Consider the following 26,486-nt stretch of genomic DNA (forward strand, 5'->3'; position numbering starts at 1 on the left):
TTTCGACTTGTTGGATCATTAATGTAACTGAATCACGCGTAACAGAAAAGTTTTGGGAAAACCGGACAGAAACACCGGAAACAAAGACCACGGTGCGAGAATCAGAATAGTCGTGCGAGTCAGTTCGGTGTTATTTTCCATAAAATAGCGCTCTGTGTTTGTTATATATTTTCATATAATTAGGCGAAGTAGTTAAGTAATTAAGCGAAAGGAATTACCGCGATTAATAATATTCTTAAGAATCTTGAGATTATAAAATGGCCTTCTTTTTGCGATTTGTTGAAAATTTGAAATGAATCAGCAGGGTTACGTCTGACAGGAAGTGAGAATTGGATGCTTCGAGTTTGCTGTTAACGGCGAGTTAATCGCTATGATACGTGCGATAATTTGAAGAAACTACATGCAGCTCGAACTTTATTTTAACAAACGATATTTTTTATACCCAGCAAGCTGATATAGTATAATATTATAACAGAGAAGGATTGGTGGAACGACAATTTCTCGTTATCTCTGGGCAGATTTCTGATAACGAAAGATAGCCTGTGTGAGACGAGCAAAGAAACCTTGTCCCGAAATCGCACGATAGCGACTCTGCGCTTCTTCCGGAATAAAAAACTTAATCTTCCAATTGCCGTTGGCTCGCAACTTGCAGCGTGGCCATATATATCCGGAAGAACGCTTACGCGAACGATTTGCGGTTATCGACACACATTCAATCCGCAGTTATCCCACTTTCCGGAGCTCATATAGTCGCGTGGTGCATCTAGGAAGAATCTGCTAATGGATCGTTTGCATTGGATATAAAGCGTTTCATCGCGAGCAAGAACCAGAGTGACAGACGAACAGCATGAAAATTTAACGTTATATTTGCCGTTTCCACATAGAATGCAAAAATGTACGAGATATCCGTAGTAGACTAGTCATTACATCGTTTGGTAAATGAAACAAATGTACAATAATGCACGAGGAGCGTGTTGCACGTAAACTTTGTTATCGACATGTTGTTTGTTTGTAAACACCTCTCACTAAACGTATACGTTTCGAAGAATAAAAATTGTCTAAAGAACGTGAGAATAAACGTATTTGAATCTTTCGACGAAGGATATCGTACGTTTGTCAAAGAAATGGGACGAGTAAGTTACTCATCGATTGGATAGATTTTACGCAGAAGTAAAATTCATATTTTTCTGAACTGGATTAAAAAAAAAAGGAACCTCGGTAGCTAACCTCCTGTAATTTGACGTGGATTTTTAGAAAAACGCGAATGTACTTGCTACTCCATCTAACACGAATCTCTATTTATGTTCCACTTCCTTAGTTCCGCTCGTAAAAATACAAAAATCGACTAAAAGTCAGCAGTCTGATCCGATCACACGTTTCTATCTACACTTTGCTTCTTCCTTCTCTTCGCTCGCACTTCCACGGTGAATCAGAATTGAATTGCAACTAAAAATCAGCCGTAGAGCACAAAGCCGAACGCGAAAAGGGCTGACAGTTTCGTAAGCTACGATCCAGAACTAAGGACGTCGCTGCTTTATTCCCGTTGTAAAACGCGGCTGGAATGTTCCCTCTGCGAGAAAATAGTGGCTCGTAAGACCATCACGGCTGGATGAAGCGGCTGTCGAGGGTGTGGCCAGGCTGAAACCAGGGGATGAAACACGCCAGCATATGCCTCGTACGGCGCCAACGTGATCCCCATGCATACGGCCGTGTATGTGCGTGTTACTCGAACACACATCCTCTATCTCGGGCCAACCGAGTGTCACGGGTGCACGTGTGCCTTCTTCGTCCGTTTCGAGACACACGCGTGAGCCACACGTGCGCGTTTATACAACTTCCAAGGGTTGCAGACGAAATTCACGGTTCGCATACCGTGCTGCGTGATTCATATGGAAGAAAAGGGTTATATCGAGGCTGTTTGATCCGATGATTGAGGTTTTTACGCGTCGTGATATAGGAATAAATAAAATTTAAGGGTTTATGTGGTATTTTAAAGAATGTACTCCAAAACTTGCGAAGATGGTGATTTATTAATTGTCTCAAAGACGAGATTTATTAATTTATGGGAATTTTGGTAATTTAAGTGGCAATAGAAAGAGAGAGAGAGAGAGAGAGGGCGAAGAGATACAGTTCAAACTTTGGCACAGCGATTTATTTTTCCGGAATATTAAGCAAACGGATATTTTGTAACTAGAATCCAATGCTTGAAGTATTAAAATCAGCTAGTAAGCTAGTGAAATATTTTTTAAAAGGAAAAAGCGAAAGAATGTAGAAACGTAATAAATGGAGAACATAAATGGTAACGGATCGTTTGTAGTCAGACACGGCAGATATAAGAGGCGCCGTATCCTTCTATAAGTCTTATTATCCGTATTACTACTTTGAAACTATATCAGAAAATCTTTTCTTAAAGAAATGAAAATACCGAAGCGCGTAAAAGCTTCCAAAGTATTGTATGTACATAAGACGATTATTATCAATTTCTTCTGATATTCTACTTTAAACGTGACGAATAACGGCTTTTTAGGGTACCATAAAAAATTTCTCGCGCATTATATTTCTATATCTCAAACCAACCCATAGAAATTCTTCCGAAACGATACCGCTGTGAAGCTGTGTATACGGTATTTTTCACTTTTACGGTTGTGTTGACTCTGAAAAAGTGAAATATATTTTGCCACGGGATATTATTTCATCGTAGTTAAAATAATGAAACATAAATTTAGACGTAGGCAGGTCCTGTACTTTATAAAATCCTCCAAGTCTTACGAACATTTCTTCCACAATTTCGTGATTTTCAACTCGTCTTGTATTCTGTACCGTATCACGTATATAACCTGAATCGTCGACCCAGATTTGCATACATAGTAAATATATCAATCTATTTTCCAATTTTAGAATAATGTTGTAACTTGGCAAAACAACAATCCGCTTACAGTTTCAAGCTGTACCACACCAGTGATTCTACTATTCAGAGCAAGGGTTATAAACTACTTAGGAACTAAACCGAACAAGAGCAGTTGTCGAAGTTGCATGACCGCAGTTACAAGCCAGAAAACTAACCGCCCAAAGCATGTGCGAACTAGATCCATCCTCGTATCTTTGCGAGGAAACGTTGAATGGCAGAAGGGTGTGTTTCCAGGATTCTGTCGCGCTAATTTCGCTGGCCGCTAACCTGCTGTAACTGTTGCAAGCCTGAACGCGACATTTAGCGTTAGCCTCAAAATAAACCGTGTACGCGGCGACGCGGGACACCCCCAATCGCTTTTACGCGGCACCGCAAAGGGTTAAAATAACTAGGTTACCATAATTAGCAATTACGCGCGTTTCGTAGCACCACGTTGCATCGCCGCTTTCTATGGCGTACGCTCATCTCGTTATGCCATGAGTTACGTTTCCTGTTGGCAACAATAATCGCTGGCGTTTGCCGGCGTGTTGCTTTAATTATTATCGCTATTACGAACGCTGATAATAAAGCAGTTTCATTAGCGGCGGGCCAAGATGTTGCATTCGATATCCATACGTGTTGCTTCAAGTATCTTAACATTTAGCCAACCGCGCGCGCCACAGCGGGTTGCACGTTTTCCTCCATGCTCGAACAAGCCAACCTATATGCTGTCTATCGCGCATTTTTCCAAGTATCGAAGACTAATGTTCGCTACTTAAAAAGCAAAGAAACGTAGAAATTATTTAAGTGGTCGATTATATTTTGCGGTAATGATTTTATTTAACGGTTTATACAAAACATCAAATTAAAAGTATATATTAAAAATTATAAAGAATATGTTGGAATACAACGATATTTCACGCATAGGCACAAAACCCTTACACAGACACCCACACAGGTATTTGAACAGGACACTTACACAGGTCATACTCATGTCTAGTCTGAGAGTAACTGGCCAACAATCAACAATTCTTGCATACTTTGTTAATTATATCACTCGCTTATGTACACCAGGTTCTGTAGTTCTGTTTAATAAATATCACTGAATATTATTTTAACACAAACATTGTGTCTTCCACAGATTATTAATCTTAAGTTTAAGATTAAATTCTAACAGAATATAAGTAAACTTAAAAACATTAAAGATGACTAAAGATAAATAAGACGTCTTGAACGTGAAATTAAAAATTCATAATGCATTTTAATGTTTTTTTACAATCTGGTATCGTTCGATTATAACTTTATTTAGTCATAACTGATAGTGTAATGTTTTTATTAATTTTAATAGCACTAAATTAGTGTATTTTATTACATACTGTACTTTATAAAAGCAGAAAAAGTGGCGCAATTAATTGGGAACAATTCCATGTAAACGATAACTGATAATAACAAAAAAAAAAAATGCGTTGCAAAAGTCAAAAAGGGAGATCTCCCCGTTTGGTCACGCAGCAATATTCTTCACACAGGGGAGATCTCCCTATTCGGTTGGCTAAGTGTTAAAGTTACGAGGAAAACACATGCCAAGGAATTGGTGCGCGTATTATCAATTCGACACGTTATAAAACCAAAAAATGAAATTACGACGTAATCCACAGATCCAAACGCGTAGGAATAATCTTGTTGCAAAATTTCCAACGATTTAGCATCGAGAAATTAAACTTTCAGTTTCATTTAGCACTCTGTAGGGACGAAAGTTCCGGAGACTCGCTAGTTCTTCCTCTAGAAAAGATTTTTTACTTAATTACATTTAATTTACTTAATTGCCAGCGTGGCAAGCATGAAAGGAAAGTGGGAATTCGTTCTCGGTGGAACGAAAATGAATACACGATCGAGGTAAATGCGAGGAGATGGTAATGAAACGCGACGTCTAAGGGAGCGAACGTGGCATATCGACGTGGAAGACGTGGATCGGTGGTAAGCCTCTTCTCCATCGTCAAATACTCTCAGTCGAACTCGGTTGAACGACGAAATACTGCACAACGTCGTCATTTTTCTGGCTGTGCCCAACCACTCGACGCCAATCGCCATCGTTTGCTTACTCCAGATAATAAATCGTTATTAAATTTACATTTTCACATGACCACTTTATATCCGTTTCTTCGTATCGATTCGTTGCTACTGGAATATTAAATTGGCCGAGTTTCCTCTTTATACCGTGCCGTTCGATATAAAATATAAAAGACAATAGGCAGCGCGTTTGAAAGAACATCGCTATATTCCCTCAACGTTATTTACAACTGGGTAATTCGAGGAACGTAACGTAAGTATAACAACGAGAGCGTAATATAAAATATATCCGATTTGTGTTAGTAGATTCTAGATCACAATTTGTTGACAAGATGAAACAAGTACAAATATTTTATACTACGACTTTTACAGCAAGAAAATGCTATAAATTGTCCTGGTGGTTCTACGATACCGATAAACTCGACATCGTATCACGAAGAATCATGAAACTCTATCTCGCCACGGTAAAGTACCGAATTTTAATTGCCCAATGAGGCTAAAATTCTTTCTATCTCTGTTGAGAATTTTGGATCTTAATTGCCGAAATAATGGTACAGGAACACTAAATTTACACTTGGAATTTATATTAGAATAGTTACATATTTATTTGATAAAGGATGTCAAAGATATTTATCGATACGCACTTGCATGCGTCACCTTCTTCCATACCAGACTGTTAACTTACTAAACAGTTTACATTCCTTTGTTTTCGAGACGCCACGTGCACACATACCTCCGCAAACTCGTAATCACATACATGTATCACTGTTACGCAGCTAATATAGTCTAGCACATAAAATTATACATACCTCGATAACCTCAATTATAAAATTGAATTTATTATTTTCGTTAGAGACGCGAGCCAACTGCGAAGAAAGCTATCGCGATCTCTCCTATAATCACAGATACAGATTAGTTCAATATCTGTCTCATCGAACAAAGATCAATCGTGTAGTCGGTTCAATTAACTGTTTGCAGGATTATTGCCAAGTAGGAAATATCGCCAGAGGGTATTTTCTGCTAAAGTCTAAAGCGCAGTGCACGTTTGAAGAGTACACACACATATACAGGCACAAACACACGTATATAGGTGTAGGGCGTTTCTATGCAGACAGAAATACACGTAGAAACGGAGTCGAAACAGGTAGAACGTCAGAGGCAGATACGTGGAAGAGATACGGAAAAGTTGGACGCGTAAACTTGAAATTGGTTGCTGGCTGCGGTTTGTGGATGCTCGATAGGAATTCCTGATATGTTCTTGCTTCCCGTCGAACTTCTAGACTTCTCGTGTGTTCCGTCTTTTGTTCGTGCGTTCCGCTCTTTCCTCCTGCTTGTCGTTCTCTCGTATAAGCAATTCCATTGTTCCCCCCGTGTCTTTCGCCTTTACATTCCGTTGTATACTTTCTTCCGTTACTTTCTTATCACTATCGAACTTTGAATTAATTCCCTAACGGAACGATAAATATCGCTTTCCCATTTATTCCTTGGTAAATGAAGACGAGCAACAAGAAGAATTCTATCGTCGTTTTTTCCTGAGATTATCTATAATTAGTGTCATTGCGACAAATGTTACAGAGTGTAAGTGTAAAATCAAACTAAAATCGAGTTCTCGAGTGAATTTTCGAACAGCGTACAATGCGAACACTGCTTCGATAGACACGAAGTAAATGAGAAACAGAAACAGAGATGAAATAACAAGCGAGAAAGTTAATACGTAAAAGCGAGATAATGGGAAAGGGGAGAGTAAAGAGAGGCGAAGGAAAAAGTTGAAAAGGAGGAAAAAACGCGGATAAAGAGGAAGTAAAGCAGATCCGGAGGAAATGTAAAGAATAGAGAAATGGAAAAGAGATGGGAGATTGAAAGTAACGAAAACGGAGAAGAACGTGTGATCCTTATGAATTCGTTATAACGCTCTCGAATATCGTAATTTCACGAACCTTACTTTCATGTAAATTTACCTGCAATTATTAAAAGATGAATTATGCGCCGGCAAGTTTTTCTCATTTTACGCTCGATGGGCGTTGAAAAATTACTCGAGTGCGAGCGTTTTCTTTCAGATCTTCCACGGTAACGTAGATGAGAAGTAAAAGATTCATTTACGTGAAAGATTGATCACATTTTCGAAATGTATGTAATTTTTCTTTAAATACTTTACATCGTATAATCATTTTCGTTTAAAATGCACGATTACGATGCAACAACACGTACGATATCGATTCTTCGTATTTTATACTATTTGTTATTCGAGACTGGAACATCGAAAGGAAATTGTACACACTGTCAGATCTTAGGACCTACTGTCAGTGTGAAATTCTTACAAATTAATACATGTCGATTTATACAAACGATCATGCATATTTCTATCGATGAATCCTTATACGAATACACCTCTATGAATAATTCTCTATTAACGAATCGACCCTATCAACAGATTAATCCTATTTATATTGAAACATTTGATAATTGCTTTCATCTGTATAACACGTAATTCTTTTGCACGATGTACAAATTAATCTATTAACGTTCTTCGACGTACAGATAAACATATAATAAAACAGGCATAAAAGCTAATAAAATCCACGAGGATGGAGATGCAATTTTCTTTTCTCGTTTCCAATAAACGATTATCCGAGGTACACGCGCGACTACGTCCGCGTTTTTCTCTTCGCTGTTCTTCCACTTCCCGGGGTTTCTTCCATTTCCCTTTTTCTTGACGATTCCGCGGTTATTCCATAAATAGTAGAAGCTGCAACGGTAGTTTTTCTAGTCGTCCTTTGTGCCCGCCCACTCGTTGCTCTTTATTCGGCCAGTTCAATGGTTGCTCGTAGACCGCGCGATAGCCGAAAGAAACACTTTGTTGAAAAACACCGTTTCCGCATCGAACTTAGAAGCAGTTACGAGAATCTTTTCGTCCGATGAATTCTGGCCGAGGAGTCGACGGAAGTTGGTGTCCGGTGAAAGCAAGTCAGGAAAGTCGAGAGCCGAGAAGTCACCAGAACTATTCTCTTTTGTACGCGGCAGAGAGACCTAGAAATCGCCTGTGAAACGCGTATTCCTCTAAATTTCCTATAAATCCGACACATCTGAATTATATAAAAGATCGAAGATTATATAAAAGACTATGCTTGTTGATAAAGATTTATTAAACACTGACTTTGACGAGAAGCGAAATGGATACATCGAAACCTCCACCTGTTGCGATTCGGTGTTCCATGAAAGTGTTTGTTCTGAATAGCGTACAAAGTATAAAACATAGTGACTTGATACAGCGTAGTGTATGGATACAGCGTACAAGAATATTCATATCATAAAAAAAGAGAAAAAAAAAGGAGAAAACAGAATATTCTTTCTATCTGCCAAGCTTTGCCTTTTGCTTGAAACGTTAGCGATTCTTGCTGCCAGTTCTCAACCTTTTACAGCTCCGGTGTCAATTGATGTCGTGACAAAGGTGATCTCCGAAACAGGAGCGTAGACACTATCGAATAATACATTGGGCAAACAATTAACAAAGCGGCCACGCTAGTCACATTGTTCTCGAATCAGAAACGAGCGAAAGAAACGAAATCCTCGGTCAAGTAATCTTCATTTGAGTGCAAATGGGGACTTTTTCCGAATAGACGTTTTAAAAGTTCATCCCTGGAAGGCATTGTTTGACCAACACGGACGAAGACGAGAGCGCGGGGTTGGCCGAAGCTTTGATTAACTGGCGCCACTAGGCAAAGCCCCTTGCGCGATTGTTTGCCACCTTTTTCTCTTCTATTTCTCCTTCATTTTCTCTCTTTCTACCGAGTCTGTTCTACGTGTATACGTTCTTTTTCGCGCGGTGGTTGTCGTTTTTGTTCTCCGTACCTTTCTTCTCTTTTTTCAGTGCAACAGCCACCGAACTGCTTCTTCTGTTCCATTGCTATGCCGCGCCGCCGCGCCGTGTCTATTCTCTTTTCCCTTTCTCATCCATTTCCTCCTTTGTCTATTCGCTCGTCTGACGAGATACTTCAATTAAGTTTACTCTAGGAGCCAAGCCAAACTACTTTTCGTACGCATCCACTCTATTTGTAACCTCCGCTCGCCTTTGCCCCGTCGACTGAAATCTATTTAACATCTCACCAGAGATGCCGATTAGTTCTCAGGACGCGAGTAATTTCGCGAGTTTAGAGTCTTTTTATCTTCCGCGATCTCAGCCCATACTGTATTTTGCTAAATTTGCTGCGTCAATTAATGTATATACGAATATAAAAAAATCTTTATAGAAAAGAAAGAAGAGATATGGAATAAAACTTTTTTCTTTCTATTCCAAATTTTTGTTATACTCTTCTATATTAAGGAATAAAAAAGATTACGATGATATATATATAGAAATAAAAATTCTGCAGTTCTGAAATTCCCGAGCTACAAAGTTCTAAAATTCTAGCTAAAATTTACATTGAAATTAATTTAGATGTTCTAATTTACATCGAGAGACCTTATTATATGTTTTAGGACGAAAATATCGAAGATTTGGATGGTTTTCGTACGTGGCTTCTTCTTTCTCTCGCGTAATTTCCTTTCGCATTGATCCCTTTCTTCGTTTTACCTTACTCACGTCGAACGAGAAACCGTTTCCTCCGTGTTATTCTACCACTTATATTTTCAATTTCGTGGAGCTGCTTCTGTATTCGATGTAACTAAACGAAAATAAAGGAGACTCGTTTCCTATGCGTCCACCGATCCAGTCGTTATGTTTCTCTTTTATCGTCTCTTTCTGCCCCTAATTCTCATCGTTTCATTCAGCTAGATCCAAAGACTCGGAAATTGTTTTAATAAAATATTTGAACTTAGAAATAGTTGATATTTTGAAATACGTATCTATGTATCGGAAGATTGTACATTACGTAGAATTACGTTATACGAAGATCATACACGAAACGACTAAAATAACGGAGCAAATAATTTTTCTCCAGATTATTTCGTTATTTGATCATCAACTGATTTCACGAACAAAATGATTTGTGATAACATTTCTCAACGAGCATGAGAAATGCTCGAAGATGATCGAAACCAAATTAACTTTGAGAGCAAATGATGAAAACTATGATATTTCTAATTCAAATGAATATTACAAGTGAAAATTATTTAACTAAAAATGAAAACTATTTAATCGTAAATACCAAAAATGAAGATATTGCCTTTATATTGCTACTAAGTAAGAAAATTTCTCGAATAAAATCATCTCGATTCTAATTTAAGCGTTTCCTTGCCACGCATTCTTTAAATAATCGTGGACGTGTCATCGAAAAAATTAAAACTCGACAAAAATATCTCATGATCAAGCCTCTTTGACACAGGGTGCCGCTGTATGAAATTGCTACAGCGCAGGAAAGAGGCTAATATCGCGTCGTCGTTTTTGTTCCCCCATTTTCACCCGTGTTTTCGGCGCAAATGAAAACGCGTTTCAATTTGTACGTTCAGTCAGTTTCACATGCAGGCGTAGAATAATTGAAAGCAATTTTCATTTAACTCTTTGAACGTAGCTGCGTTCGCTATAGGCGACCATTTACTGATAATTGTCATTTAACAGCGTCGAATTAAACTTGCTAAGACAAATACCTGTCGCTAGAATTTATAACGGCGATATAACTTACATATATATGTATGTCGTCATGGTTCTTACGTATCGTTGTAATTGTATTAAACCAGTGTCTCTGGAATTCATCGTGCGATGCGAGTGAATTCACGGTTAAACGATCGCTGTATTGTCGTCTTCAATTTTCGAATTTCACCATGAATTATAACTCGTAATTTAATAGTACACGTATAGAGAACGAAGAACTTTCGAAGTCGAAAATTTCTCGGTATAAAGCGTTGAAGTAACAACTTCAAGAAAAACTCTACGTCTTTATTTATGTATATCCGTGACCTAGAGACCGCTATTACACAGAAATGTTCCGAATAAGAAGAGGTCCATATTATTGTACCCTTGAATATACATTATGTTTTGGGTTACAAAGTTTAGGAACAAAGAAACTAATAAATAGATTTCTGTTTATGTTTCTTATAGCCTCTGGCCCAAGCTATGAGCTTAACTTTTTTGGTAATGTCTTTTTGATATAAATAGATGAACGTGCACACTATTTTCCCATTGTATTTTAACACTAAGAGAGTAAGAATTTGGATCAGTATAAACTTATACGTTTAATTATTTCAATATTCTTACAATATACGATATTGCTGTGCGATTAATTGGGAAACAAGTGGCAGTTTCGTAAATGTAGAAATTTTTAGACACGAAAGAAAGTAATTGGAGAGAAAGATATAATATGAGAATAGCGGAGACACTTTATAGAATCGATTTACACAAATCAAAGACACGAAAGAAGATTTGTACTTAAATTAAAATTTAAAAACAAATAATTTCTTCTTCTTTACTTCTGTTTTAGAAAATTGGGGAAATAAGAAATTAGAAAATTTAGAAAATAAGGTTGAAAGGACGCATAGAAAAAAGGACACACAGAAAGGATTGCCAACAATACTAAAGAAGTAATAAATTCTATAAAACTTGTAAAAAAGTTTCTCATTCTTAACTGATGATAAAACTTACGCAATATTTTCTCGATTCTAATTTATTTAAAGACATTATCCTCGATCGACCATTTTTACCGACTTTCGTTAAAATTTCCGTCTCTGCGTAATCGCGAAAGTCCATCGTGGAATTTCCGTAAAAAATAGCTTGGGAACGAACCCGCGTCCCTTATCGGGAATAAAAGAGTCGAGGATATATGCTTTTTGTCAGGAACATCTTTAACCCTTTGCACTCGAGAGGCGACTCTCAGTCACCACTTTGTTCCGTGCTGCAACTCCAGTAGCGAGCGAGAGGCGACAGTCCCTGTTTATGCTAAATTTCCACATGGATGAAACTGCAATATTGGTTCGTAAATTTGTTCCTTAGCTCTTTGTACTCTTTGTTAGGAAGTGTAAAGTGTTAGAGATGGAGATAAAATATTTAATCCCATATGCCTCCGAAACTATGGTTCTGACAACGTCTGCAACGTTAGTTCGGATTCGACGATCATGCCAAAAGTATTATAGTTTAGAAACCCTAAAAAAAAAAAAAAAAAAAATGGTTTTCGGAAGTGAGATTAGCTGAAACGAAGATGAACTTGATTTTGAACTGTATTCGATATCATCTTATTATCTTTATAAATTGTCACACACGTATGTGAATATGAGTGTGTGGAAGTATGCGTCTCGAAAAACAGATGAATGCAACTGGCGGTGTAATATGGAAGACGTTGAGACAAAGAGAGCGCTGAGACGCGTGCAAACGTATATCGACGAAGATCCTGGAGATCGTTTATCAAATAAATCTAAAACTATTTTAATATGAATTCCAAATGTAAATTTAGTGTTCCTATACCATTATTTCGGCTATTAAGCTCCAAAATTCTCAACATATACCATATACGATGTTGACGTCGAATGAGAAACGATATATTTTGATCTTCATCTTTTATAGTTATTATTGAGATATAATTTTGTGTGCCAGACTAGATTAGCCGTGTGTAGTGACACACGTATGCGAATATGAGCGTGCACAGCGTCTGGAAAAACAGATGAATGCAACTGTTCCGTTGGCAGCGTAATATGAAAGACGTTGAGACAAAGAGAGCGCTGAGACGCGTGCAAATGTATATCGACGAAGATCCTGGAAATCGTTTATCAAATAAATCTAAAACTATTTTAATATGAATTCCAAGTGTAACCTTAGTGTTCCTTTACTTTTATTTCGGCAATTAAGATCCACAATTCTCAACAAATATTACAAAATCATATTTTCAAAGATGTAAATATAGATAAATTATTAGAATATAATGTTTTTGTAAGTTAATTTGTATATAAAATCATTTTACGCTAGCTGTAAGACACGCGTCACGTATACGCTAAATCATTCGAAGTAGCTGCTACGTCCGACCGAAAAAGTCCTCGAGTGCAATGGATTAATCTCGATCGTATAGACTAGAGACTCCGACTGGGCTGGCAGTTCTTCGACTTACTTCATCCTTAGTTCACCGCTGCGCCGAAATTAATTCCACACTGTTGCTTCCAATGGTCTCCATCGAGGCATGGCATAACTTCGTACTCAAATGAGCCATTCCATTATACACGCGTGCATCGACGATTAAACGAGTCATGTTTGGATATAACTGTCCGACCGTTCGCGGAGAGACGCGATCACGAAGAAGCGCACCAACGAGAGTCGTAAATTCCCGTCACGATTTGATAATCGACGCCACGAAATGATCGATCTGCTATATCCGTTATGATAAGAGAGGCGGTTAAATTGATACTGACACTTAGTTAACAAATTAAAATATCCACTTTATTTTTAACAACTTCGAATACGACAGGTCTGCGAATGTATCGCGTGTACAAAGGTTTGATCGCAAGTTAAGATGTTGACAAAAGCAACTCAAGCTTCTGTGACGATGATGCGGAGAAAAACTGGTGATGGGCGTGTCTAAGTGCATGGGATAAGCGGATTCGTTGATGACAATTTTTCGTTAAGAAAGTAAAGGCAATGGACATCTCTGCTAATTGGCTAAGCTAGCCGCCTCCGAAAGAAAGTAGCTAGTGTAAAGTAGAGAGTATCGTACGTTTGAAGAACCAGATTTCCCGTACCTTCCCGGAGTGGACAATAAATTTAAGGAACACTTCAAACTAAGAAAATATTTGTTTGGTCTGAAAGACCTTAACTAGAAAAATGTTAAGATCTATGGTGGCTTCTTAAGCTTATTGAGTATATGAAATAAAGATGTTTGGATATTTGGCAGCCATCTTACCCGAGGCATAGGGTCCGCTTTGTGTAGCAGGTCACGGGACGTAACAATAGCTAAGTAAACGTAAGATTGGCACGCCCCTTGGTCACTTTTAAATACGAACCGAATCGACGTCTTCGTTGCAATCGAACCGTTTGTTTACGGCGATAAAAGATTGAATTTTATTCATTGTAATAACGAAAGATGAAGATCGAAGACGAGGAAGAAAGGAATTTATAGAAATTAAAATGACATTTCGATATGAGTAACGTGAACTATCTCAGTTGCTTCTTCTTTCGTGTATAATAATATTACGATATTCTGTATTACGTAATCTCCGTTCAATATCAAATTCAACGTTATGTAAACTGCAACTTACTATCAGAATAATATTCGTTCAAAAGCAAACAAGATTAGACATACCTGCGCTCGAAAGTCTTAGGATATTTGTTATTAGACTGCGCAGCTGTATACATTTGTGTGAAATTTAAAGATGTAGAAATGGCCCAGATGCATATACCAAGATGTATACAAAATATCCGACAAATGACAGTAGAAGAAAGAGACTGTACGTGTACTTGTTATAATTTTCAATAAGATCTGTCTTCAGTAGTTTTTTTTTTTTTTATTATTAAAATTTATACTTTACTATTTGTCCAGCTGGACATTCGGTAAACTTTTCTAGCCTAATTGCTAAATAACACGTGAATGACTAGCCCAGCGGGATACCATGTCTTCAGTAGCGTCGATAAAAATATAAATTCGCATAATTTTAAAAATAATATATGAGCTATGTCGCGATAATTCATTTAATTTGTTGTACGTGCTACTTTTTAATACGCTAACAATCTTGTTTTTAAAATGCGTGCAATTTAAAGTTCATAGTTCAAATACAATGTTTTATTGAGAATAGAAGATATTCGAAAATTTTCGAGTGGAAGTTACACGATAAATTCTCAATTAAAATTTATACTTTACAATTTGTCTAGCTGGACATTCGGTAAATTTTTCTAGCCTAATTTCTGAATAACACGTGGATGGCTATCCCCAGCGGGATACCATGTCTTCAGTAGCGTCGATAAAAATATAAATTCGCATAATTTTAAAAATAATATATGAGCTATGTCGCGATAATTCATTTAATTTGTTATACGTGCTACTTTTTAATACACTAACAATCTTGTTTTTAAAATGCGTGCAATTTGAAGTTCATAGTTCAAATACAATGTTTTATTGAGAATAGAAGATATTCGAAAATTTTCGAGTGGAAAAAATTCTCGATTAAAAAGCTATTTCTTAGAGCTGCTCTCTTATCGACACAAACATAGAAACGATCCCTCAGAAGGCAGAAATAAAGTTTAACTTTAAATAAAGTCGAACCTGAGCAAACCGAAAGCTACGAAAGTAAATGGCGCGTATTTATTCAGGCTGTCGTGGTCACAACGATCGATATAATAACATGTTGGCGAACCAGTTGATCGAAGTCGATTAACAATCAGCTAGGGTAGCTGTCTTCGGTGTCGATCGAAGATCCTTGTGGACATTCCGTCCCTATTGAAGAATCCCAATACCGTAAAGTACCTGTATTTATCTGTTTGCCGGAAATACGTTGGTCGCCATGAAAAATCGTCTGAAAGAACTTTTTTTCTTCCCACTAGAAAATGTCCAAAACGACCACGGATTCTTATTCTCGTGATCGTGAATCTCACGAACGAAGTTCGTCGAGATCGAAATGGATTTTGGAAGAGGCGGTCTGCAATCCAATTTTATCGTCTTGTCATCGAGTAAATTCGTTTCAAGTCTGCGCATAGGTTGAACCAGAGAGCTTGCGTTTGTTGAACTTGAACTTCTCTCTAACTCAAAGATTCGCTGATTAGCTATAAATCGCCGATATAACTTTTCGTAGCGACGTATTCAAAGAAGAGAACTTCGTAGCATTTTTCATTTTTTCACGCAAAGTAACTTTTACATTAATATATGATTTTTAGAGAAAATTCGTGTTTCTACGAGATTGAAAATTTGAGGAAAGATTTTGATTCGTTGGATAGCGTAATCGTAGAGAAAAATGATACAATAAATTATCGCATCACATATTTGAGAGAGCAGAAGATAAATTTTGCTTTTTAAAAGTTGAAACATGGTTAGGAAGTGTAAGTATGATTTTAGCGATACTATCTGCAGTTTAGTAGGAAGAGAAACGACCTTGTCAAAGAATTATATATCGAAGCTGCGAGTGTCATAATGAAACTGATTTACGAGCTATACACAGTGGAAGAGAAACAAGTTTGATAAATTAATTTTTCTTCCTTCCTTTTCCAATAATTTATCTACACTTTTATAAGACCAAACACATATTACCTATACATTATATTCCACGAAATTACCTTACGGACATACTGTTCCACGAAACTAATTATAATTCATAATATCCTGTTTTAATTGAAAAAGAAATATTCGTTTGAAAACGATTTAAATCGTGCGAGTGAAACAGCTTGCGAATACAACGAAAGTAGTTTGAAACGAGACACAAATCATATCGGGACGCTGGTGTATATTCTCTAAATAGAGCCGTAAATTCAGGTGTACCCGCGTCGAAAAATAGAAAATGAATCAAATAATATACAGCATTAATCTGTCACTAAACGCGAAGCTCGAAAGCTTGAAAGTGTAGGGATTCTTTCGCTGCGAAAGCAAAGTTTTCCATACTCTTCCGCCACAGTTATACTATGTGCGATGTATGTTCGAATATTTGTATCGATGTATGTACGAGATTGAGCGAATAAAACGGATACAATTGAAATGAGAAAGAATCGTTGAGAAGATTAGATCATCTACCATCTGAAATTGATGACTACCGTTGGATCTGCAGCAATTACAGAAAGAAGAAAACGCGAAGGAATTTGTTCTTTATAAGCCTTATAATAAGATAATTCCGCGAACTTTTTTGTATTCTGAAAAGGTATAACAATATTAATTGTTTACGATACAAGTATCAATAGGATATTTTTTCTTGCGTATGAGTTGCGCTTGAATATGTGCATTGTAAATGGAACTGAAAGGTTGTCGAATACGAAATTGCATCGAAATGTCACTGGTTCGATGCATAAACGGAATCGTGAGAATTTTATTCGAAGCCTGTCCTGTTAGACGTAAGTGGGTTAAATTTGCTTCCATATACCGCTGTAACGTCGAAAACTGTCGATATGAACTGCTAACTGCTAACTGGAGGTACGTATTTACTTCTTCGACTTCTGTCGAATCACCGTTTGAGAACAAGACACAGCTCTTCGCTTTAAATTTAAATTGGTTCATTCGCAACCAGACTAATAAGCGTGAATCTTTACATAGAATTATAAGTTTAAGTTTATAAGGTATTTAGGTTTAAGGTTATAAGTCTGTAACAATTACACGCCTGTATAATTACACAATAATTTATCTTAATGGCTGTATCTGTTTAATTTTAAGATACACATTTTGCCTATAGTTGCTCTAACGGTGAACTTTGTTTACACACCTGCCGAGATGTAAAACTATTCGCTGAAATTCGAAATATTAATTCGGATATTATTCTGCCTGATATCGAAACCTGGTCGCCTTTGATTCTCCATATGTCGATTCCAATTTAATTCGTTTCGAAATGCACATATTTACCAGAGCAAACTCTCCCTTTGCGTGTTTATTTCAATATTATTATAACCAAGTTCCACGTTCGCTAAGTTCCTCCACTCTGATATTAAACTAGTCTTTGAACGTTCACTAACAACCCCTAAATTTTAACACGTATAATACATATTCTATATAATTGACAAAAAAGAAAAAAAAGAGAGAAACAAAAAAGATGCACTTAAAAAGTTGCTACTGGATTTTTGTCTAATCGTTCGAGTTTAAAACAAGCATTCGGATCTTTCTTTAACGAACCGTACGAAACGTAACGAAAAGAAGCTTTAAACGAACCGTAATATTTTGACGTGGCTGTACGAGTGTAATTAAGGTAGACTAGAGGTTCTGGGAACCGCAACAGATGCTCGAACGATCGCGATTTCGAAGTCTCGCGTCCTGCAAGGAAGGTTACAGCCTGAAACGCCACGCTGCGACGAGTTAAAAGGGTTCACGGGAACGAGATCAGTCTTTCCGTCGTTTGCATCCATCTTCGCGGACCTCGGCTGAAAACTTATTGTTCCACGACGGTTGCACGCGACGTCGATGGGGTAGGAGGATTTTTTCGTGGCTTGTTTCCAACAAGGGGTAACGCTTGGAGGCCGTGAGAAATTTCAGCAATTCCTCCTGTTCGCAGTTAGCGGTTCCCGGCACGTTTCTTACGCGGAGCTGGATCTGAAACGAACCGATGACTGAAGAAACAACTTATTTTTCCGCCAACTTGCCGCCCGCGACGTGAACAAGCTTTTTCTCCTAGTTTCGCGAGGATCTCGTTAGGAAATTTCGAAAAACTTTTCAGGATCTTACGGGATATTCGAACGTTTTAAATTTAGAGTATCTGGGAAGAAATTGTTTTCAGATGTTCGTTGTATCGTCGTATAATAAGTTTCATCTATCAGTTGTGTCAAGATGAAAATTTTTTATTAAAATTATAGTGAAAATCATATGGAAAGGCTGTCAATAACGTTTAATTGTCCACTGTGCGTGGATTAAATACTATCATCCTGTTCGTGGATCGTCACGAGTGTACTTGTGACGTGTACCTTGCATGGGCAAATAATCGACATTACCGACAATAAATTTACATTTATTTTGACTCACACGTATAATGTTTTTCTTTTACAGACACGTCTTTTACAACGACGCATCTTTATACAAACATGAAACCACGTTAAACGTTGTGACCTTTATTTTGATAGAACAAAATGAATCATACGTGATTCGATAAAATAGTATAAAACGGAAAATGTTGTGCTTCCATTATTTCTTCATAAAACGAAAGAACCTTTTCGGACAACCTAATAAAACGGAGTGAACGATTCGATGGAAATTTTAAGATAGCTACATTTGGCTTTTATTCGTTTTTCACGTTACAGGTAGTCGTAGTAAAACAATTTCAATCACATGCCTTTCCACATTATGAAATTGCATGTTTCTTTCCTGAAATAAGCATCGTTCCTGTTTCATATAGTTCTGGCCATCGCGTGATAACGAATTCATCTTAGCTCGACGTTCGTCGTATTTGATTTGACGCGTTTTAATCTCACGAACCGTGTAAAAGAGGTCATTTTGAGAAGCGGAGGATTGGCTTAGGTTGGCTGTCCGAAAAGTGTCTTTCCTTTACAGACCCGTCTTTTACAACGACGTATCTTTATACAAACATGACACCTAATCTGTCGAACGTTGTGATCTTAATCTTGATAGAACAAAATGGATCATAGGTAATTCGATAAAATAATCTAAAACGGAAAATGTCATTGATAATGCATCCATTATGTCCTTATAAAACGAAAGAAACTTTTCGGACGACCTAATATATCACGAATCGGTTCCATTTGTATAGATGTCAATTAAAAATATTCTGCGTGATCCACTTTTCTCATTGTAATTGAAAACTTTTCGAAGGTAACGCGATAAGATAGAACGCGATGATAACTGATGTTGCTCGATGACACATAATGGCGTGTGGAGCGGGATAAAAATGCTAATGGCAAAAATGGACCGATGTCTGTTTCAGTGCCGAAGGTTGAGATCGTGGACGAGCACGGTGCCACAGCTGGTGACAAATTCTACAAAGCGGGCAGTACGATAGAATTGAAGTGTGTGGTCAGCAATATACCGCAGCCTACCGGATATGTTACGTGGCGGCACGGATCCCGCACGCTGAATTACGACACTACCCGTGGAGGAATCAGGTGAGCCTCGAACATACGATTTAATGGCACAGAAATTGATTTCACCGCGCGACCACCGGCTCTAGATATAATTTCGTTCGAAATTCCTGGATATTATCGGGCATCGGGATCGAAATTATCCTTGCGTTGTAATTTAGCTTCACCGGATTCATGAAAATCCGTAAGATTGGATTTATGGTAGCTGAGAGTTTATCGGAACGGGGATACGATTGAATTCTTTGATTCTGACCCGAGAATATGTGCTTTCTGTTTTGACGGACAGCAAAGTATGTTAAACGACAGAGAAAAAATTAATACTTACTTAAAAAGAAAGTAAGCTGACAGAATTATAACAGCGTTGTAGATAGAATCATTTAATTAAGAGAAGGTTTCTTTTTTTCTTAATTTATTCGTGAAATAGGAAAGAAACACGAAGATTTACGAATTTTTATTCTATTTACGTATTCGCTGCCACGGTGGTTATTGGTGATCCATGTTGCGAAATTTTGTACAACGATTAAATCAGCATTGCTATTTATATCGCGACTCTCAAGGTGAAACGTGTAAAATTCGAATGGCAGACTACGTATTAATTAAATGAAAATTCAAACAATGTATCGACGTTGCATTTACGAAGGTTGATGGAATTATCTTTCGAAAACTTTGACGTATTTGTTATTGCGATTGTAATTTAAGCTGCACGAGACAAAAGCTCACTTGCACGCTTCCTTAACAAACCTTAACAATCGCGTTCACGATGTAACAAAGTCGTGGGAAGTTTACGTCAGGAAATTCACGTTTACAAAGATCAAAACGCCGTGAAAAGTGGCCCAATCTCGGAAGGAAACTTTATGCCGTTCCTATAATTCTGTAATGAACTAGGAACGTCGCTGCTCATTATTATTTAAGATGGGAAGGAATAATGCTCAACTACATAGAAGAAAATGTTTGCAGAAGCAGCTCAACACTTCCCTCTATTCTCTGTTTCACCTCTTATAAATTATTCTTCTCTGGATCAACAACAATCTAGATCAAGAATAAATATTGACGGTAGTAAATTTTAAAAACTCGCATCATGTGCTATTCATGGATAGCAAGCACTAGGAGCATAAAATATTCTGTAGGGAAAAAAGCAAAATACGCAATAGGAAAATAATTAATCCACTTGGTTCTTCGCGTTACAGATCGCGTTAAAGAATAAAAACTGACAAATTGATGAAAGGAATATATTATATAATTTATAATACATTATAAAAAATATCGTGAAGCAGTTAAACGTTGGATAAAATTTCTCAGCTTGGATGCAAGAATAAAATGGCTGAGAAAAATATTCCAAGACCAACGTCTTGTAACTTTTGTATAGATCTTCGGATCCGTTTCAAACGTTACCAATAGAATCGCGATAGTCGTTACAGTGCTAGTGAAATTTGCAAACGTTCCGTATAATATATGCGTAAAAAGTTTGTAGGAATGTTTGAATACTTTTGCGAGCCACTGTAAATCAAGTGGCGGCACGATGATGTAGCGGAATAAAAATTTCGGCTTTTAAAACGAACATCGATAGGTGAGAAAACCGAGTACGTCATCGTTTTATCGCGACCGTGTCAAACTGTTTCCGTTGACACACGAAATTGACGAGAAGGAAGTCGCTTCTGTATGACAGTGAACGCATTAACGAGGGCACGCTTGCTCGAATCGATTTATCGACTTGATCCGGCGGAACTTGATCGAAAGGCGAGCAAGATCCGGTAGCTGGGGTGCGAGTTTCCGAACTATGGGCTATTTAAAATTCATGGATTCTGTCATATCTATAACCAATTAGGTCACACACGCCGTGGCAACCGGCGTTGGCAGTTCAGCGAACTTTAATGAAAGTCTTTCAAAATTCACCGAACGTTCCATTCTTTATCGGAGCAATTAGAATCCCCATGCAGCCTGCATAAACTATCGGCTGGCCGCTCAACGAAATTACTCGAGTGGCCGCAAACCATATCTGAATACGGTTCGTGCGGTCAGATGTTGCACCCTGACCTCCCTGCAGCTTTTAATTAAAAAGAAAGAATCACTGTGGAAGAGAAATAAAAATGCGCTTATCTAACATTCATTGGCCAAAGATGTCAGAGTTTCTGAGAAAGACGTAGCTTCAAATAACTATGTATTTGCAATTTTTAATGGAATTTCATTTCTTCCACGACACAATTATCCAATTATCTTGTCATATATCTTCTCTATAGTGTCTAAGAGGTCACAAGACGATGACCCAATGGAACTTTCTATCAGATTACATGATAAATTCATTCGTCTGTCACAAGTAATATAAATTTCAAAGTATATTATAACAATTATTTGTAGACTGTAAAAATACGTGTATATTCGAATCTTTCGACAGAAGATACGTATTAATTTATGGAATTTCATTTCTTCCACGACTCAGTAGCAAATTATCTTGTCATATATCTTTTATATAGTTTCTAAATGGTCACAAGACGATGACCCAATGGAACCTTCTATCAGATTAGATAATAAATTCATTCATCTGTCACGAGCAATATAAATTTCAAAGTATATTATAACAATTATTTGTAGACTGTAAAAATACGTGTATATTCGAATCTTTCGACAGAAGATACGTATTAATTTATGGAATTTCATTTCTTCCACGACTCAGTAGCAAATTATCTTGTCATATATCTTTTATATAGTTTCTAAATGGTCACAAGACGATGACCCAATGGAACCTTCTATCAGATTAGATAATAAATTCATTCATTTGTCACGAGTAATATAAATTTCAAAGTATATTATAACAATTATTTGTAGAATATAAAAGCACGTGTATATTCGACTCTTTCGATAGAAGATACGTATTTATATAGACGCAAGATAAATAAATAACTTTTTGATTAGATCGATTTCATCTGAAAGTAACACTTAACGAACTTAATAAATGGATGTGTTACTCGACTTATATACAATACCCATCGCCGTATCAATAAAATAAATATTCTGCGTAACATTAAACGCTCGATTACATTTAGCCGCAAATTAATCATTTGTACAAGCCCTTCCTAAATTTATTTCGGTTCGATCTGTTAACTATCGTACATATATCAAACAAAATTGTTATCGTATATGAGATATAAAATGTTCATGCGAATATTCAGAGGATCGTTACCAAAGGACCTTTTTTAATTTAATTTATACCGCCTTTGCGGAATTATTTGCACGTGGAAATGTCAGATTTTGTTTGATCTTCCTCTGTTCGCTAAACTCGATCGTGATTTATTACCATTATTGTTATTATGAGATTCCTATCGGTACACCGGATAAACGTTTCGATAAATATGCTCGCTAATTTTACGCTCAATCGCGTTATTTAAACGGGATATTCTGTTAGCTTAGAATCGAATGAAAACTTGCGAAATTGTTGATCGATAAATAAAACGGCGAGTTCGGTAAAAGATAAAATTTGCTATTAATGAAAATGCATGTTGCGAACTGTTCGACATTGTAAACGCGCGAATTTTCGACCAGCTTGTACGTCGAATATTGTCCAAACAGCATTCGTTCATTAAAATCTACGCGTTTGTGTAATATCACGCTTAAACTTTATGCACGTATAAACATCGATAATTATGTATAATCAGAGTGAAGGTAATCTGCGATTGTAGTACTTTTGAAGGTATATTTTGTAAGAAATATAAAGTAAAAATCAGCAATTTTATAAAGTGAAATTTCGTGATAATATAAGTATCTGTAATATGAAAAAGTTATTTGAAATTGAAAATATGGAGTTTATTGCTCTTGCGACGTAACTGATTACGATACTGTGCCATAAAATGGCGAACGTTTTAAAATGACATTATTCCTGATTTCGTGCCATTACGTTACACGCACACGATATGGAAACGTAGTTGTAGGTGTGAACAGTAAAATAACGTAATCTTGCAAAAGACTATAAATTCCGATTGTTGGCCATAAAGATTCAAAACGATTACGAAAATGGGACGTTAATACGTACTATTATGAGGGTCGTAGAATACTGAAACATAGTCGTAATCGCTGCTATATACATAGATGTTGTAAAAAAGGGTGGCCAACTATTTTCTTGGAAATTCGTTCGGATCATGGATTTCTTCATAATCAATGTATTTTTACATTATGTGTTCTGTACAAATAATCTTGTAATGTATCATTGTACAATGATAAATTTGTCTATTATTTATTTATTTATTATCTTGTTTAATAATTATAATAGAGAATCGTGTTCAGAATAATTCATTTGAGGTAAGAATGAAATTTCAAATTCTAAGAAATTCGTATGGGAAAATCAGTATATGAAAATATATTGTAAATACATTGTACGAATTTCTACGTTAAAACCATAAAATCGAAACGACGACGTAGGTGACAGAAATCTATGATAAAATTTGGAAAAAATAAAAATTACCAAATCAATGCCTAAGTTGATTCATATCGTATTAATGTTAAATTGTCAACCAAATCGTCGGACGCGCGGTATCAAAAATTTAATTGAAAAGAAAATTTAATCGAAAAACACCCGATAATAACTTTATCTCCAATTATGTTTAATCACATTCGTTAGTACGAAATATGTATATTTTCTGCTGAATCGTCTGTGTTTTTATTCAGCGCATCGTGATTTCCAAAATTTCTATTCGTTGGGAAACACTTTTCGTTGTGGATTTGGCTCCATAGAGACAGATAAATTCCATGTTTCATTTAATCATCGATGCAAACACCAACTTACTAACTATTTTGTTTGGTTGAACGTGTCGTACGACCATAACTCCATTTAACGTAGTCAGTGGAGGTGATTCGGATCCAGATTCGCAATCTATTCGCCGACCTCTATTCGCTTTTAATCCGCCTATGATCAATACCATGCGTATTCATTTCAAGCTTCATTAGGAACGCACGACCTAATGGTGTGGCGTGGATTCTTCGATCTTTTAATTTCCTGAACGGTACGCGACCTCTGTCGCTTATAATTGGCAATAATCGCAAATAATACGAATCAAGAAAGACCGGAAAAAATTCGTTCTGTTCGTTTTCGATAATACCATCTTTTGTTCGTTCTTCTCTTTTTCCGTTTTTAATGAGCAATTAAGCTTATGGAAATAAAATATTATGGAAATAAATAATATTGCGCGATGGAATAAAATAACTCTGTGAAATATTAAAAGCAACGATTTTAAACCGTTTCTGAAATATCGCTGCTCTTTGCTAGCTTTGAGCGAGGAATATGTATTTTAACTTTACTTTTATATCCCTGCGAAATTATCGTCTAACGAAACAGAAATTCTTGCGTTTAATGTTATCCTAGGATAAATTCGTATGGTTTCGAAGAATTTTACTAAATTCTACAGTTTAACCTTCCAACGTGTTTTATTTTTAACATTTTATCCAATTTTAAACATTTCATCCAGATTGTCAAAAATAGAGCAAAGAATTCACGACGAATTAGAATTTGTTATAAGAGAGGTGTAAACAGTCGATAGAGTCGACTCATTTTAACGAGCCAAGCTCGCAGGAAACAGAGTTTTTGCTTCGAGAAAGGAAACGCTCATGACGTTATGAATTTTACGTTGGCAACTAACTAATTAAAAATGTTCGCTACGTGTAAATAGAGATTGAAAAGCTGAACGATCCGCAAACTTTCTTTTCGGATATCGTGTTTGAATATGGTCCGGTCAAAGGGCTGAGAAAATAGATTTAGCCAAGCGACGAGGCTGTAGAAAAAATTGTCCTAGCTAGAACATTTATGTCACTCTGTATGGCATGAAAAAAGGACACCGAAAAAGGGCTGTTTTTTAACGTGAACTTGTGACTGGAGCAAAAATGAAACGCTCGTTTTTTCCCCCCTTCCACCAAGAATGTATACGTATTTCATCCATACCTTTGGAACATTATATTGCAATTAGTTTGCAGGACAACGGTTTGCGTCAACGTGTTGCAAATTCTGTCTTGACGGTGAAAGAACGACGTGAAAGAACGACCACTGAAAGAGAAAGAGGAAAGAAGGGAAAGCTGTTACCTCTTTCGATTTTTGAAAAAATCTATCGACAATTCTTAAGCTGATAAAACTTCAATCTCGTATTTGGTTTTTCCGGAAAACGCTTCCTTTGTAATTATACATAGTACTGTAAAACTACGCTGTTTAGGATTCTAATAAAACAACGATTAGCTAGAAAATTATAATAAGGACGAAATTTAATAACTTGAAGCTTATTTAGTAAATTGTATTGCTTGAGAAAATGTTTTAGAAATATATAGCAGCTTCAAAGTAAATTCTCTTTGTAATTCTAACTACTCTATAACAACTAGTTACGAAGCTATGATTAAAAGGAAATTTAATACATTAAATATTTAAAGCTTTCGTTGGAAGGTAACCAAAATTTCAGGATTAAAAAACCGACCTCGCTAATATTCTCCGCTTCCTCGTAGATCCTTTGCATCGTGATTGACACTGGTTGGTCGTGTTATTCGCTTAATATGCCACCTGAGCCTGTGGCTCCGTGTAGCGAGTTGGGAGAACCTTTAAAGGCTTCCCAGAGAGTTGCAGCGTCTAGGTGCTTCGCATATCCCGAAGAAGCTCTGGACTTGTATAATTCTATACGGGGTCTCGGTCTCCTTGTCACAGCTTTCTGCTTGCTACGGGCAACAAGAGAACCCTACCTCCTTAATATAACCCTAATTTACTCAGCTAGTCTTCCCTTAATTCACTGTGCGGACGATTAGAAGATAAAGTTAGCCGTGTCTTAGCGGCCTGACGTCAATCGCGTCTTTAGTTTTCGAACTCGACGCTAATGAAAATTCGAATTAACGGAGGGATTCGAGGTTTAATTAAATCTTGATATTCAATGTACATTGTGAAGTGCTAACGAAAGT

General features: G+C 36.8%; 1 protein-coding gene across 3 annotated transcripts in view; it reads left to right on the plus strand.

The window, feature by feature from the left end:
• The window catches only part of LOC139994167 (zwei Ig domain protein zig-8), a 349,732-nt gene that overhangs the window by 202,899 nt on the left and 120,347 nt on the right, over positions 1–26,486 (plus strand). For all 3 annotated transcript variants that reach the window (XM_072016560.1, XM_072016562.1, XM_072016561.1), the window contains one exon: positions 19,418–19,595. In XM_072016560.1, coding sequence (XP_071872661.1) covers positions 19,418–19,595 — 178 coding nt within the window. The remainder of the gene's footprint in view (positions 1–19,417; positions 19,596–26,486) is intronic.

Source organism: Bombus fervidus, chromosome 14 (assembly GCF_041682495.2).
Source record: "Bombus fervidus isolate BK054 chromosome 14, iyBomFerv1, whole genome shotgun sequence".
NCBI lineage: Eukaryota > Metazoa > Arthropoda > Insecta > Hymenoptera > Apidae > Bombus > Bombus fervidus.